Below are 13,118 nucleotides of genomic sequence, written 5' to 3'. Positions count from 1 at the left end.
GTCAGCGAGCCTATCTATCAAGGCAACTAGACACTGCTCAGAAAATGCACGAGTACAGAGGGGCCAGCTGTCTAGTCTCTCTTTCACGTGTTCTGTCCTCTTTGCTTGCTTGCTCTCTCTCTCTTGCTCTCTAAATTCCAATACACAGAAACATTAGTATCCCGAACACACCGACTCCATCCACTGTACTGTTTACTTCTCTCCCTCTCTCTCTCTCTCTCTCCCCCTTTCAGAGATAGCTCAACAAAAAAAAAATTCAACCTTCGAGTTATCTCCTGAATCACTGCAAATGTTTAAAAAAAAATGTAATCTCACTTTCCTGCTTGTTTTCCAACTTACTAGCCTACTCCGAGAGGAGACGCAGCACACAATCCGAGAGGTTGTCCATTGTTTTATCCCATTAGCATTTTGTAAACCGCATCGATCTTTTCCTTGCTCTAAACGCCCTCTGGAATTTGCAAAGGCTTTTGGCTAACAAGCCTTCCAAATGTCTTGAAGCATCATCAGTCCCTCGCCTCAGTTAGCTCTTACTTGACTCCTTTGTTTCAATTTTTGCCATGAAACAATCTTTGAATCCTGACAGCTCATCTAATCTACGTTGCCCTGGCTACCTTAATGCCTGCTAACATATGGCAGCCTGGTTCACAGCCAAGTTTGCAACAACAACAACCTACATTTATATGGTGGTTAATAAAGTAAAATGGCCCCCAAGTCTAGGCAAACACTGAATTTAAAGCAGTTTCTTTCCGGGACATTTTGGATTATTTAATCTCTTATTATCCTTTCTATAATTCTGACTGGCATTTGTTCTATGTGATGTTCTTCCCAGTGCCCACCAGCAGTAGAATATTCCTTAATATGTGCTGTAGATGGCTAGGCTCCTGTGATGTAGTGATAGTATTCAAACCTCCAGGCCAGGAGGATCAGGTTCAAGTACCAACCCCTCTCCTCCTTTAGAGTTGGATTTTTTTACTCCATGTAAATTATGGTTCCGGGGCTTATAACTCTTATCATTCTGCGGTGCTGGCATGAGCTTCTCACAATTGCACTGGCCTACATTTTCCTCCATTCTAACACGAAGACTTCTATGTAAACACTCCTGGCTTGGAAACTTAACACTTTTTCTGAGGCAACAGATTCCTCTGAGCTGACCCGATTTTCCTGCAAGCAGACTCCTCCTAACTTCTGAACTGAACTCTGGAATATTCCGAAACAAAACTCTGAAACTTTTGTTATAAGGTCAAATGGATTGCTTTACAGTCTGTACTCTGCCTGTCACAAACCCAACAGTATAAACTTTTTATTTTTTAACGCTCCACACTTCTCCGAGATAAAAGTCCGACACCAAGTAATAAAAGATTATATAAAGACAAGTGATTAAAAGCATTAGAAGAAGAGGTAGGCTTTAAAGAAGGGGCTGAATGAATGAGGTGAGAGAGGGACAGAGACTTAGAATAGAAAGACAAGTGCACACAATGAGCCACTGCAGTTACACATATATTTCCAAAACAGTTGAATCTCAGAGGTAAGGTGTTTTCATAAAGACTGCATTTGACTAAGTGTCACTTCATACAGCCCAAGCAAAACTACAGTCAATAGGAACTTGGGGAAAACCTGCCTGCTGGTTGGACTCCTATCTAGCACAAAGAAAGGTAGTGTGATTATTGGAGGTCACTCATCTCAGCTCCATAACATTTCTGCAGTAACTCCTCAGGGCAGATACTTTCCTAACTGACCTGTTGAGAGAGCCTAGTACTCACTTTTGGATCATGTGGAAATTGAACCCAGGCCTTTGTGTCGAGGCATATGGGCACTACCATTGTGTCACCAGAGCGCCCTAAGTTCTTCAGTCAATTTTCCAAACATCCAAATGTGACAAAGCCTGGGTATTTTCCAGGTCTGGGCTGACAAGTGACCTGTCAGGCAATGACCATCTCCAACAAAAGGGACTCTAATCATAGCCACTTGACATTCAATGGCATTACCATCAGTTTAAGGTTAGAGGAGAAAAAATGAAAAGGAACCTGAGAAGCAACATTTTTACAGAGAGGGTGGTACTCATATAGAATGAGCTGCCAGTGGAAGTGGTTGAGGTGCGTACATTGACAACATTTAAAAGGCATTTGGACAAATACCTGGTTAGGAAAGGATTAGAAGAATATGGGCCAAGTGCAGGGAAATGGGATTAGGGTGGATGGACATTTTGGTCGGCATGAACAGTTTGGGCCAAAGGGCATGCCTCCATACTATAGGATTCTATGACTCCCCAACCACCAACATCCTGGGGGTTACCATTTACCAGAAAGTGATCCGTACTAGCCATAAAAATATAGTGTCTACAAGAGCAGATTACAGCATGGGAATTTTGTAGTGAGTAACTCAACTCTTAACTCTCCAAAGCCTGTCCATAAATTTATAAGTCACAGGTCAGGAGTATGATGGAATGCTCCCTACTCATCTGAATGAGTCCAGCTCCAACAGCACTCAAGAATCTTGACAGCATCCATGGCAAAGCTATCTGCTAGATTGGCACAACATCCACAAACATCCACTCTCTCCAATACCAACACTCAATAGCAACAGTGTGTAGAATTGACAGGATGCACAGTAGAAATTCACCAAGGCTCCCTAGATAGCACCTTCCAAACCCATGACCACCATCCAGAAGGACAAAGTTATGAAGCAACACTATCACGTTCCCCTCCAAGCCACACACCATCACTGTTCCTTCAGTGTTGCTGAGTTAAAATCCTACAACTCCCTCCCTAATGACATTATAGGTCTACCTACTCCATCAAAGACTGCAGTGGTTCAAGAGGATAGCTCACCATCACCTCCTCAAAGGCATCTAGGAATGAGCAATAAATGCTGGTCCAGCCAGCAATATCCACCTGACATGAATGAATAAAAACAACCCCATGGTTTAGATGGCCCCATTATTATAGTAAATGAGGGCATTAGTTTGAGGAGCTATCAATAAACAAAGTTTGGTCTGGAACGTAGGTATGAATGAGCATCTTAAAGACTGAGTCAGAAGTGGAGCTCTGAGGAGGTTTAAGGAATGAATTCCAGAGCTTCAGGTCATGGCTGCCAACAAGGAAAACTTGATGCACCAAACTGGCAAAGTCTGAGGTGGAGGGGGGTATGGATCATACAGGGTTATAGATCTGGAGGAGATTACAGAGGTAGGAGAGGTGAGGTGTGGAATGATTTGAAAACACCTGACAGACCAGGAGTCAGTTTAGGCCACTAGGCAATGGATTAAAGAGTCAACAGGACTTAATACAAGGTCGGTCACAGGCAGCAGATCTGTGGATGGGCACTATTTAAAGAACGATGCAAAGTGGGAGCCCAGTCAGGGAAGTATTCGAATGGACACATCTACAGTAACAAAAGCATCCATGAGTGTACCTGATTGGGCCAGCACATAATTCCCTGAGACAGCATATAACAGTCACCTAAACAACACAAGATAAAATTTGAAAGATTTTCTCCTACCTCAGAAAGCTGTGTCCATGAGGACCTGATCGGTTTGAACTGCACGACTATTCTCTCATCCGACTTTTGCCCAACTGTTTGCACATTCTGGTCTGCATCCTCATCTGAATCTCCGTTATTCAGTGTCAGAGCCTTCTCTTTATAGTTCTGATAAAGCACCGCATTTTCTGCAAAAGAAAGTTGACCAATTGTAAAGATTGTTATTTCCAGAACAAAATTCACATCCTCGTGTGAACGTCCCCAGTGTCCTTTATACCCAATGAAGCATTTCTTGAAAAGCAGTCATTGGTTGCAGTGTAGGACAGCTGGCAACCGATCTGACACAAGACCCCTTAGACAGCAATATTGGCAAAGATAATAGACAAAAGACAACAGGTGCAGGAGTAGGCCATTCTGCCCTTTGAGCCTGCACACCATTCAATATGATCATGGTTGATCATCCTTAATCAGTATTCCGTTCCTGCCTTATCTCCATAACCCTTGATTCCACTGTCCTTGAGAGCTCTATCCAACTCTTTCTTAAATGAATCCAGAGACTGGGCCTCCACTGCCCTCTGGGGCAGAGCACTCCACACAGCCACCACTCTCTGGGTGAAGAAGTTTCTCCTCATCTCTGTCCTAAATGGTCTACCCCGTATTTTTAAGGTGCATCCTCTCCATCAGCGGAAACATGTTTCCTGCCTCCAGAGTGTCCAATCTTTTAATAATCTTATATGTCTCAATCAGATCCCCTCTCAGTCTTCTAATCTCAAGGGTATACAAGTTCAGTTGCTCCAGTCTTTCAGCGTAAGGTAGTCCCGCCATTCCATTATGAACCTACGCTGCACTCCCTCAATAGCCAGAATGTCTTTCCTCAAATTAGGAGACCAGAACTGCACACAATACTCCAGGTGCGGTCTCACCAGGGCCCTGTACAGCTGCAGAAGAACCTCTTTGCTTCTATACTCAATCCCTCCTGTTATGAAGGCCAGCATGCTATTAGCCTTCTTCACTACCTGCTGTACCTGCATTTTAGTGATGTTAGTTGAGGGATAAATACTGGTTGCAACAGCGGAGAGAACTGCCTTGTCCTTCTATGAAATGGAGCTATAGGGACTTTTACGCCACTGACAGAGCAGGCAGAGTCTCACGTTAATGTCTCATTGAAAAGGCAGGAGGTCTCTCAGTGCAGTAGTGCATGCTTGAAGAGGGCTCAGAGAAGTTACCAGGATTACAGAAGTGAGTGATATCAAGAACATGGAGACATCATTGAGAACTCTGAATTACTCACTTTAGATGAGAAAGAGAAGATTCAACAGTGGAATTCAAAATTATGAAGGATTTTCATGGAGTAAACAAGAAGAGACTGGCAGGAAGATTGAGCTGAGTGGATGTAGAGAGAAGCTCAGTGGCAAAAGAAACAGAAGGGAAATGAGTTTTGTTGCGTGATGTGTTGTTATGGTCTGTCTGAAAGTGAAATGGAAGCAGATTCACAATTCCAGTCAAAATAATTAGATAAATACTTAAAAAATGAAGCATTCTTAATGAATTGGTAAAGAGTGGGGATGGGGTAAGTGGGGTCCAATTTCGCAGTTCTCTAAAATAGATGGTACACGTATGATGGACTGAATAGGCTCCTGTGCTGTAACATAAAAAACACAAGAAACAGAAACAGAAACAGAAACAGGAGTAGGCAAGCAGCCCTTCAGCCGTTCTGTAAGGTGGCCTGATAGAGTCATACAGCATGGAAACAGATCCTTCAGTCCAACCAGTCCATGCCGCCCATATTCCCATACTAAACTAGTCCCACCTGCCCGCACTTAGCCTATATCCTTCCAAGTATTTCTCATTCTATACATATCCAAATGTCTTTTGAACACTGTTTCTGTACCTGCACTCACTACTTCCTCTGGCAGTTCATTCCGTACACGAACGACACTCTGCGAAAAAAAATTGCCTTTCACGTCCTTTTCAAATCTTTCTCCTCTCACATTAAAAGTATGTCCCCTGATTTTTAACTCCCTCCCCAAAGGAAAAGGACACTTGTCATTCACCTTACCTACGCTCCTTTTGGTTTTATAAACTTCAGAGTGATCACCCTGCACCCACCTGTGCTTGAGTGAATAAAGTTCCAGCCTTTCCAGTTTATTATTACATCTCTAACCCTTCAATCCCGGCCACAGCCTGGTAAATCTTTTCTGAATCCTGACGAGTTATTAACATTCTTCTTATAACAAGACAACCAGAACTGCACACAGTACTTCAGAAGAGGCCTCATCGCTGCCCTGTACAACCACAACATGACATCCCAAGTCATATACTCAAAGATCTGAGCAATGAAGGCAAGCATGCCAAACACCTTCTTAACCACATTGTCTATCTGTGATGCAAATTTCAAAGAATCATGTACCTGAACCCCGAGGTCTCTCTGTGCTACAATACTACCTAGGGCCTGACCATTAATTGTATAAGGCCTGTCCCCATTTGTATTCCCAAAATTAAACACCATCAGTCATTCCTCAGCCCATTGACCAAGATGTCTTCTTGATGTCAACTCAATTTTTCTGCATGTTTTCATCATGCTCAACTCCCCCACTGTGATTAGATTCCCTATCGTACAGAAACAGGCCCTTCAGCCCAACAAGTCCACACTGACCCTCTGAAGAGTAACCCACCCAGACCCATTCCCCTAACCTGTATTTACCCCAACTTGCCAATTCACCTAACCTGAACACCTTTGGATTGTGGGAGGAAACCGGAGCAAATTCATGCAGACATTGGGAGAATGTGCAAACTCCACACAGACAGTCGCCCAAGGCAGGGATCGAACTTGGGTCCCGAGTGCTGTGAGGCAGCAGTGCTAACTACTGCGCCACTATGCCATCCCATAATCCTCTGTGATATAACAACCTTTCTCAGCTTTGAATCTATTCAATGATCCAGCCTCTCCAGCTACTCCTCAGCTAAAACATTCCGAAGGTTAACAATCTGGGAGAAAATAAAAACCTTCTCATTTTCATTTTAATGGGAAATCCTTAGTTCTGAAACCAAAGGCTCTATTTTAAATTCTTTTACATGGGGTAGCATCCTCTCTGAATTTCCCATCAAGCTCCCTCAGAAACGTATGTTTTGTATGTAGATCACCTCGCGTACTTCTAAACTCCAGTGAACACAGGGCAAACTTACTCAACATTTCCTCATAAGACAATCCTGTCATCTTAGGATTCAGCCTAGTTCATCTTTTCTGAACTGTCTCCAACGATATTATATCCCTTCTTAAATAAAGGAGAACAAACCTGTACACTGAACACCACATGGAGCCTCCTGATTGCCCTGTTTAATTGCTGCAAGATATCCCCAGTTTTCTCATCCACCTTCCACGCGACAAAGACCTACATTTTGCCTATCTAATTACTTACTGTACCTGCACACTAAATATTCTATGATAAGCAACAACAAACTGCATAAAGTTTAGTGAGTGACAAAAAATGGTTCTCTATATGAGGGAACTATTTTTCAACTGTACTGATGAAATGACAAGAAATTGATTGATGGTTGGCACCGGTATTGGAGCATGCCAAGTTTGCTATGTTTCGTAGATCATTGAGGCTCCTTTCAAGACAGAAGGTAACTCCAGAGAAAACGCAGTGTACCTAACTTCTGGACTCAAACCAGGTAGTCATACTTTGAACTAATTATTTATGAGATTTTGCCCTTTACACTGTGTCTAGCACGATCAGCAGAACTTCTCATTTTAAAATGTGCGCTGTCTCCAAATCAAAGTTGACACAAAGTCTTTGCTTTTGCTTTGGAAAGAAGATGAGGGATAAGGGTCACGTCAATGCCAGCAGAATGACATCACCTGAGGGAGAGGCACTGATACATTTTGAAATTATGTCAATTAGTTTCGTTTCGCTCAGGCAAAGATATCTTCGTGTGCTACTCCAAGGCAACTGTTAATCCCATTGGAAAAAGACTTCTTACAAGTATATGGAATAAAGGTACAAGCACGGAAATGGCAGGAGGCTATTCAGCCCTTCAATTCTGCTATCCAATTCGATCGTAGCTGCTTTGTGGCTGAACTACACCAATGGACCACCATTTTGTTGGAAGAAAGTTCCAGATTTTCATCATTTTTATGTAGAGGTGATGGCTGATGTCACTTCTGAATAGGAAGCCTCAATTTTTAATGACTATTTCCCCTTTTTGTTCTGGACTTCCCTCACCAGAGGGGGGGATCAGGTTTCCCTCTATCCATATCATCAAATCCTGTTTGAAGCACCTTTAACATTCATTCCCACTACCACCAGCACAATGTCAGCACATCTGCAATAACTCAGTAAGGCACCTTCTAAACCCAAGGCATCCACCACTTGGAAGGTCAACAGCAGCAGATACCTATGAACACCATCATCTGCAAGTTCCCCTCCAAGCCACTAACCATGCTATCTTCTAACTACATTGCCATTCCTTCACTGTCACTGGGTCAAAATCTTGGAGCTCCCCTCCTCCCAGTGCTGTGAGTGTCCCACAAGGACTCAAGGACTGCAGCAGTTCGAGAGGGTAGCTCACTGCCCGTGACACCCGTATTCTGGGAATGAATTTTTAAAAGAAAATACCTTAAACTTTTGATGAGCAGCACACTGTTAGTTGAAACAAAAACCCAACAAACACAAATCTACTGGAATTATGGCAGCAAGTGAGATGATACAGTAGGAGAGCTTGTGGGAGGGAATGGATATTATTAACTGAATCACACACAGAAGGCTTGTGTTTTAGCTAATAGCTTACCCATTGATTTAGCTCAGTTGGCTAGATGGCTAGTTTACAATGCAGACCAATGGTAACAGTGTGGGTTCAATTCTACACTGGATGAGGTTACCATGAAGAATTCTTGGAGAGGCAATAGCCGAGTGGTATTATTGCTAATTATTAATCCAGAAACTCAGCTAATGTTCTTGGGACCAGGGTTTGAATCCTGCTAGGGCAAATAGTGGAATTTGGATTCTATTACAAAACAAAATCTGGAGATAAGAATCCATGGTCAATTGTCAGAAAAACCCATCTGGTTCACTAATGTCTTTCAGGGAAGGCAATCTGCTATCCTCACCTGGTCTGACCAACATGCAATTCCAGACCCCACAGCCATGTGGTTGACTCTCAACTGCCCTCTGAAATAGTCGAGCAAGCCACTCAGTTCAAGGGGAGCTAGGGAAAGTCAATAAATGCTGGCTAGCCAGTGATGACCACGTTCCCAAAGTGAATTCAAAAAATCTCATTCTCAACCTCTTCCCCTTACCTGAGGTGTGGTAGCCATTGGGTTGCTCGCTAATGAAAGAGCAGCCCTATTGTCTGGTGACTTTAAACTTTGATCCCCCACCTGTCTATTTATAGGACACTATCAAATTGATACCCCAGTGAAATCAACAGAAATGAAATACAGAGATGTCTGATAAGAGGCTGGTGATCCAGGTACACCAGACAACCACGGAGGTGAAAATTAACCCCATGCAAATTGGCAGCAAACACACAGTGACTTTTATTAAGTGTTAAGTGCAAAGTGCCCAGAGATGATATGTAAGAATTTGCATTTTTTTTCACCTCTTGCTGTAATCCCTTATTTCTTACTGGTGTTTCAATGCTTCAATTTTGAGTGTAGTCACTAGCATCCCACATAAATAAAGTGACCACCCAGCATGGAGCTGCACAGCACAGAGGCAGTCTATTCAGCCCAATGTATCTCAGTTGTTTCTTTGAATGAGCTATCCAATTAGACCCCTTCCCCTGTTGTTTCCACTGAACATCACTCACAAAACCTCATGCTCATGATCATATTGCTGTTTGTGGGAGTTGCTTGTGTCTATATTTTCCCCATCACCACCATGATTACATCACTTTTTGATTGTTAGCTGCTGCATTCCGCATAGCAATACCTCTCACATTCAGAGTCTACTTGCCAACCAGTCAGTATTCCTCTCCTTTATGGCACAAATGTTGTTTTGCTTTCCATTTCTTTGGCATTCTTGCAAATTGTCCTGGTAAGTGCAAGACAGAAAACTCCAACAAAATGTGTCAATTCTCAACAAAACTGAAATAAAACCCTAAGATCAATTTAACCTGCTGATTAGAGTGTACACTTTGAGGTCAATTAAACTGTTGCTAATTTATCGGGAGATCCTGATAAAACGCTGGGATTCAGGGTGGAGATGTGATATTCCAAAGCTTGTTGATAAACTTTTTCTATCGTGACAGTTATTGCATCTATTTCTCTCCCGCTTTTGCCCCTCGATTATTCAGTAATTTTTTAATGTTGTTAGTGTTTTCTACTGGGAAGACTGAAGCAAAGTATTTATTCAACTCCTCTGCCCTTTCCTAGTTTCCCATTGTTATTTCCCCAGCCTCATTCTCTAACAGGCCCATGATCCTTTTGGCTTCTCTTTTTTTTGATTATTTTAAGATGAGTTCGCTGTCCATCTTGATATTACTAGTAAGTTTACCCTCAAAGTTTAATTTCTTCTTTTTTTTTGATCATCTTTTGTTGATTTTTAAAATTTTTCGAATCTTCTGTCTCGCCTCTAACCTTTGCCACATTGTCTGTTTTTTTTTCAACTGATGCTATCCTTAAATTGCCGAATTAACCATGGTTGGCTTATCCCCTTCCTCTCACTGGGATATATCTTCCACATCTAAATTCTGTCACTGGGGCCAAAATGTTAACACTGATTTCTCTCCATAGTTGCTGCCAGACCTGCTGAGCTCTTCCAGCAATTTCTATTTTTGTTCCTTTAACTTCTGCTATTATCTCTTAAATGTCCTCACTGCTAAACTCCTTCCACAGTCCACTCTACAAATATTTAGGTGGAACTGGGATTGGTTCAAAAATGTTTAGAAAATTATAAGGGGCATGGATCAGGTGACCAGTACAGGGGAGTCCAGAACTAGAGGGCATAGGTTTACGGTGAGAGGGGAACAATTTAAAAGGGACCAAAGGGGCAACTCTTTCACACAGAGAGTGGTGCCTGCATGGAATGAGCCCCAGAGGAAGTGGTGGAGGCTAGTACAAATAACAACACTTAAAAGTCATCTGGATGGGTACTTAATGGTGAAGTCCTGGGGAGTGTTACTGAACAAAGAGACCTTGGAGTGCAGGTTCATAGTTCCTTGAAAGTGGAGTCACAGGTGGATAGCATAGTGAAGAAAACGGTGAGATGGCATGGTGGCTCAGTGGTTAGGGACCTGGGTTAGGAGTTTGATTCCAGCCTCGGGTGACTGTCTATGTGGAGCTTGCACATTCTTCTCATGTCTACGTGGGTTTCCTCCCACAATCCAAAAATGTGCAGGTGAAGTGAATTGGCCATACTAAATTGCCCATAGTGTTCAGTAATATGTAGGTTAGGTGCATTAGTCAGGGGTAAATGTAGAGTGACAGGGTAAGGGAATGGGTCCGGGTGGGTTACTCTTTGGGGGGTCAATGTGGACTTGTTGGGCCTAAGGGCCTGTTTCCACACTGTAGGGACTCTATGGAAAGACATTTGGTATGCTTGCCTTTATTGTTTAGTGCATTGAGTATAGGAGTTGGGAGGTCATGTTGTGGCTGTACAGAACATTGGTTAGGCCACTTTTGGAATACTGTGTGCAATTCTGGTCTCCCTGCTTTAGGAAGGATGTTGTGAGACTTGAAAGAGTTCAGAAAAGATCTGCAAGTGTGTTGGTAGTGTTGGAGGGTTTGAGCTATAGGGAGAAGCTGAATAGGCTGGGGCTATTGTCCCTGCAGTGTCAGAGAGTGAGGGATGACTCTATAGAGGTTTATAAAATCTTGAGGGGCATGGATAGGGAAAACAGCCAAGATCTTTTCCCTGGGATGGGGGAGTCCAAAACTCGAAGGCATAGGTTTAAGATGAGAGGGAAAAGATTTAAAAGGGACCTAAGGGACAACTTTTTCACACAGAGGATGATGCATGTTTGGAATGAGCTGTCAGAGGCTAGTATAATAACAACATTTAAAAGGCATCTAGATGGGTATCTGAATAGGAAGGGTTTCGAGTGATAGGGACCAAGTGCTGGAAAATGGGACTAGATTAGATTATCTGCAGTGTGGAAACAGGCCCTTCGGCCCAACAAGTCCACACCGACCCTCCAAAGAGTAACCCACCCAGACCCATTCTCCCCTGACTAATGTATATAACACTATGGGCAACTTAGCATGGCCAATTCACCTGACTTGCACATCTTTGGACGATAAGAGGAAACCGGAGCACCCAGAGGAAACCCACGCAGACACGGGGAGAATGTACAAACTCCACACAGACAGTCACCTGAGGCTGGAATCAAACCTGGGTTCCTGGTGCTGTGAGGTAGCAGTGCTCACCACTGTGCCACCGTGCCGCCCATAATTTAGATTAATTTAGGATATCTGGTTGGCATAGAAGAGTTGAACTAAAGGCCTGTTTCTGTGCTGTCCAACTCTATGCCTCTATGAGTATCCATTTGAGGATTTTACCATCAGCTTTTTCCAGTAATTATGGTTTGGAAAAAACCTTGAAATTGGACAAAGGATAATTACTTCTGACGCACTATCTGGAACTTTGAGTCTTCACACAGTTACATATCCCTGTGTATTAATCTTATGACTTTAAGTTTCTGAATAGCTTTCTTTCAAGTGAGTGTAAGTGTTTCACACTCTGTCCTCCTGGAATGATAGCGTTCTGTGCATTCATGTGAAGAGCAATCACGTCACAGGCATCGATCTGGCCTCAGTCACAAAGCTGTTGTTTCGGTACTTGCACCACAATGACGTCATTCATGAAGAATACTTAATACAAGGCATGAATCTGACAGTTACCTTCGCCATCGAATGGGCCCTTATTCGACAGCTGCTTCTTCTCGTGTTCCTTTCCAGAAGTAGAAAAGAAAAATAAAAGCGAGTTAGTGCTTGTGATCGCCTTTCTGTCTGCAATCATTCACACAAGACTTCACAGGAAACGTTCTTGTAAATGAGAGATGGGTGCACAAAGAGAGAGAAAGAGAGAGAGAAAAAAACAGTGAAGAGATGGAGGAAAGACAAACAAATAGATGTACACAAAAGTGAGGCCTGCAGATACTGGAGATCAGAGTCAAGAGCGTGGTGCTGGAAAAGCACAGCAGGTCAGGCAGTATTTGAGAAGCAGGAAAATTGATGTTTCGGGCAAAAGGCCTTCATCAGGAATGAGGCTGTGAGTCGAGGTGGGTGCTGAGACAAATACGAAGGGGGTGGGGCTGGGGGACGGTAGCTGAGAGTGCCCGAGGTAGATAGAGGTGGGGTAATGGTGACAGGTCAGAGGGGAGGGTGGAGTGGGTGGGTGAGAAGGAAGGACAGGTAGGGTGGGTTATGAGGGTGGTGCCGAGTTGGAAGGTTGGAACTGGTATAAGGTGGGGGGGGAGAGGGGGTGGAGGGGAAATGAGGAAATTGGTGAAATCCACATTGACGCCGTAGGATTGGAGGATCCCACAGCGGAAGATGAGGCGTTCTTCCTCCAGCATCGGGTGGTTAGGGATTGGCGATGGAGACGGCCCAGGACGTGCATGTCCTTGGCGAAGTGGGAGGGGGAGTTGAAGTGAACAGAACACTGGGAAAACAGAATCTGCATTTACCCTCAGGATAT

General features: G+C 43.4%; 1 protein-coding gene across 4 annotated transcripts in view; it reads right to left on the bottom strand.

Annotated features, from left to right (window-relative positions):
* The window catches only part of LOC122555663 (rho guanine nucleotide exchange factor 26-like), a 216,337-nt gene that overhangs the window by 176,320 nt on the left and 26,899 nt on the right, over positions 1-13,118 (bottom strand). For all 4 annotated transcript variants that reach the window (XM_087993352.1, XM_087993351.1, XM_087993350.1 and 1 more), the window contains 2 exons: positions 12,320-12,368; positions 3,499-3,665 (listed from right to left, as the gene is read on the bottom strand). In XM_087993352.1, coding sequence (XP_087849478.1) covers positions 3,499-3,665; positions 12,320-12,368 — 216 coding nt within the window. The remainder of the gene's footprint in view (positions 1-3,498; positions 3,666-12,319; positions 12,369-13,118) is intronic.

The sequence above is a fragment of the Chiloscyllium plagiosum genome, unplaced genomic scaffold (genome assembly GCF_037043375.1).
Source record: "Chiloscyllium plagiosum isolate Xiang-an unplaced genomic scaffold, Cpla_swu_hap1 HiC_scaffold_13, whole genome shotgun sequence".
NCBI classification, from domain to species: domain Eukaryota; kingdom Metazoa; phylum Chordata; class Chondrichthyes; order Orectolobiformes; family Hemiscylliidae; genus Chiloscyllium; species Chiloscyllium plagiosum.
The sequence above is the reverse complement of the archived record's forward strand: the minus strand, read 5'-3'. Positions and strand labels throughout refer to the sequence as shown.